Here is a 4,080-nt window from a genome sequence, read left to right as displayed (position 1 = left end):
GGCCCTAGTCTGTGAATATTTTTTCTACTGTATATCTATTTACTCAAACGTTACTATAGTATATTAATCTGTATTTTTGTCATTTTTTTGAAAAAAGGACTGTCCATGTGTGGAATCAGTTTTGGTTCAATGTTGGACCTGACCGATAGGTAGCGGTAAACATCCGAATAAATGATTGTTACAACCAGTGGCGTTAGAAGAAGAGACAGAGCGGATATAAAATACCAGAAAACGGGCATCAACTCTTCTACTGGCGATCACCTCAAAATGCCTTCTGTTCAATTATTAAGAGCATTTGTCAGTGAGAGGCTGTCCGTTGCTGTTGATGAGATTATGATGATATTTGAGAAAACAATAGCCGAATACGAGGACGAGCTCAAGCATCATCGCAGGCTTGTGGGAGCTAGTCAGCTATCCAGCAAGACGATCGATGACCGCGGATCAGGTCTGATTGTTAAATTCATTGCTCATTACACATTGCTCATTACTCATTACTCATTGCTCATTGCTCAGTGCTTTATATCGTTTTGCCGTCGTCTGTCTAGTGAGTATTTATAACACGAAAAAGATCCAGTGTTGTTGATGTTTTCATTTGCTGAAACAGAAACACGTCCACTAGTTCCATCAATGTAGTTTAAATTTGTCCAAGACAGGACAAAAGAGACATGAGTCACAGCAATATGTCTACAATAATATCACAAACAACAACAAAAACTAGACAGTATAATGCACATCCCCCTCTGGGTGCAGATACATTAACAGAAATTATAAACAATAGCACAGTCTCATAACTCACTTTGTAGTGCTTAAAAAAAGTCACAGCCAGCTGTGTGAACCTGTTCTTTTGTTTACACTAATATCAGCATATTAAATTCGTTATTAGTTAAACTACCATATGACTGCAATACAATATCATCATCACACCTATTTTCAAATCAATGCACTATTATAGATAACAAAACCAAGTCCCACAACAAACCTCTCTCATCTTCCTCCATCTCCTCCACATCATTTTCATTGTCTTCCTCCTCTTCCTCCCTGTGGCCTCTCCCATCTTCTTTTGCTTGAGCTGCCTGGCAAACTCAAAATAAGTTACTGGTTGTCTTTGAAGCAGAGATATCAATAAAATTCTAATTCATGGTGCTTTAGACTATGTTTCAATGGATTTGTACATGTTAGACTTACAGTATAGTAGGACTCGAAAGTATATTTGTATTCAAGTTAATTTTGCAAACGATTATTGGCTTACTTATCGGTTATCGACATCGGCACTTCGTAAATTATTGGTTTATCGGTATATAATAGCATTATCGTGCATCCCTAATAAATAATAATACTAATTGATAGGGTATCATTAATGGCATGTCAATACCACTTATCCTGTTGTTCAGGATTCACGGGGTGCTGGAGCCTGTACCAGCCGACTTTGGGCAAACTGCACCCGTAACTAGTCGCCCGTCAGTTGCAGGCCACATACTGTAACGAACAATCAGACTTAGATTCACACTGTCACTGCGTGGGAACTGAACCCACGCTGCCAGCATCCGAAGTCAGGTGAATGTCTATTGGTCCAACATCAGTGACTTATGTCTGTTTCCTGTTTGTATTTCAGAAGCGTCTCAGCACAGCCAACCTGTGCTAATCAGCATGAAGATGTCCCCTGTGCATCCAGAGCAAAGTCTGGAACAAGAGACTCCACTGGCCCCATATGTCAAAGAGGAACTGGAAGAAGTCTGGAAAAGTCCAATATTAAATCACTGTCAAAAATCAGAAGAGATGAAAGCCTCTTTGGCAAATGAAGAGGCTAAAGAGAAACCACTTTCATCGACAATGCAGCAAAGACAAAGTGTTGCACACAGACAAGCCGTTTCTCCTACTTCCAGTTTATGTGAGCAAGCTAAATGTGAACCTAATGAAGAAGGCTGCGGAAACTCTGATTTGTTTTTTCACTTGGATGTAGCGAGTGTCAAACCAGCAACTAACATTAGTCAGCCTGCACTTGAAAATACTGGCAACTTCAACAATAGCAGGAATAGTAATGATCAGCCATTTTCGGACTCATGGCAATCCAGTGATCCTGAAACTCATCTTGGCTCTCATAATCAGGTCAAGTTTTACAAGTGCACAGACTGTGGCAAAATATTCAAATACAACCACAATTTGCAGAGGCACATGTCGTGTCACACAGGAGAGAAACCATTTGGCTGTATCGAATGTGGCAGAAAATTTAATCAAAAGGCAAGTTTGGACAGACACAAAAGAGTACATACAGGAGAGAAACCTTTTAACTGCATGTTTTGTGGTAAAAACTTTACTCGGAGGGGATCTTTAACTTCACATATGAGATTTCATACAGGTGAGGAGCCTTTCACCTGCTCCATATGCAAGAAAAGTTATAATAACAGAGGGACACTGGTTAAGCACATGAGAGCACATGACAATTACACGAGATAAAACAAACTATCAGTTGGAAAATGAATGATCTTGGGCTTTATTGATGATTATTTTAACAATGTCATGTCATCTGTTTATTTTGAAATTGTGAAAGTGTCATTCCATGCCAAATCACCCCCAAAAATATGAAAGTTATAACCAAGCAGATTTTGATTTTAATACTTGCTGTACTTATTGAAAGTGATTTCACAACACTAACTCTCAAATTTTAGGTTAATCGGACCAGAGGTTTGGGAGCTACGGCCTGCCAAATGTTTTATATTTTTGGCAAAAACATCTAAAAACCCAGGAATCCAGCTCCGGAGGACCAGGCGTGAGGATGCCTGTTCTAAATTGTACTGTTCTACATGTAAACTGTAAAAGGAAAATTGGTACTGCATGAAATCCTTAACTGAATTGAAAATCAATTTGAATCGTTAACCGAACCAAATCGGGGCCCTTCTGAATCGATTTGAATCAAATACATTTTGGAAATCTGAATTCATACCCAGTCCTATCAACAAGCACAGCAAAATCTGCTTGGTTAAACCCACTTGGGTGATTTGGAAATGATTGCACCCTTCAGAAATAGTTTGATAATAGTAATAACGATGAAATCAGAATTAATTGTCAATCGAGTGTCGTTTGCTTGTTCAATGAAATGTTAAAGAATAGATGAAAGCAACATGTACATAGAGAAATGAAAATGTCTTTGTGGAACAGCTTATTGTATAAGACCAACCTTTTGTATTGATTTACAGAAAAATATATTTTGTGTGATATTAAAAGTGCCTAGCGATTGGCTGCCAACCAGTTCAGGGTGTACCCCGCCTACTGCCCAAAGCAAGCTGGGATAGGCTCCAGCGCCCCCCGCAATCCTTGTGAGGAAAAGCGGTTAAGAAAATGGATGATATTAAAAGTAAACAACAATTTAACTTGTGACGGTGAATGTGACAGTTTGATGAGCATATAAGAGAAGATCAAAAAGTTTGAGCTTTGAAAATGGAAAATAACTAAATTAATAGCCCCCAAACATTTTGTAGTAAATTAATTGGGCCAAAGGAAAGTTAAATAGTTTCCCGTAGTGGTAACCCGAGTGGATGGATCATTATGTTTTGATGTGGAAAATGGTGTTTTTAAAATTTAAAAAAAGAGAGGGGGAAATTGAGTTCAGAGCTTTGTTTTCAGGAAGATTTGTTTCGAACAAGGCCTTGTGCCAACTGATTGTAATCTCAAATCAATCTTATTCCAAAGAGTCAGACCTCAGACTCTTGAAGCCCAATTAATTACAGCGGAATAGGCCACCTCACTTCAGTATAGACATTGTACTCCAGCATTTTTAATGAGAGATTGTATAGTTATCGGTAACATGTAATTCTGTAATCTACTCGTCGATGAACAGAACCGGTTTACGAAGAAAAGAGAGAATTGATTATTTTCTTACAAATAACTCTATTGCTGATAAAACTGTTACAAAAATACATCCTATTATTATTAGCGACCACGCACCAGTCTCACTTTCCCTACAAGTTGATTTTACCTTTAAACCACCACCAACATGGCGTTTTAACATCTCTCTGCTAAACGATGCAGAGTTTGATAAAATTATAAGGAAAGAGTGGGCAGACTTTTTGGAAATAAATGACT

General features: G+C 38.3%; 1 protein-coding gene across 1 annotated transcript; it reads left to right on the top strand.

Annotated features, from left to right (window-relative positions):
• Positions 1-205: 205 nt before the first annotated feature.
• Positions 206-3,246, top strand: LOC144056802 (uncharacterized). Its single transcript, XM_077573876.1, has 2 exons — positions 206-445; positions 1,613-3,246. Exons 1-2 carry the CDS (start codon positions 268-270, stop codon positions 2,452-2,454), a joined length of 1,020 nt encoding a protein of 339 aa, XP_077430002.1. The 5' UTR covers positions 206-267; the 3' UTR covers positions 2,455-3,246.
• The last annotated feature ends 834 nt before the right edge of the window (positions 3,247-4,080 follow it).

The sequence above is a fragment of the Vanacampus margaritifer genome, chromosome 8 (genome assembly GCF_051991255.1).
Source record: "Vanacampus margaritifer isolate UIUO_Vmar chromosome 8, RoL_Vmar_1.0, whole genome shotgun sequence".
Lineage (NCBI taxonomy): Eukaryota > Metazoa > Chordata > Actinopteri > Syngnathiformes > Syngnathidae > Vanacampus > Vanacampus margaritifer.
Note: the sequence above shows the minus strand (reverse complement) of the source record. Positions and strands in the feature narration are given on the sequence as shown.

Coding starts and splice junctions, on each gene's coding strand:
- LOC144056802 (XM_077573876.1), top strand. CDS start 268: ATGCCTTCTGTTCAATTATTAAGAGCATTTGTCAGTGAGAGGCTGTCC. Junction 446..1,612: donor GATCGATGACCGCGGATCAG/GTCTGATTGTTA, acceptor TTTGTATTTCAG/AAGCGTCTCAGCACAGCCAA.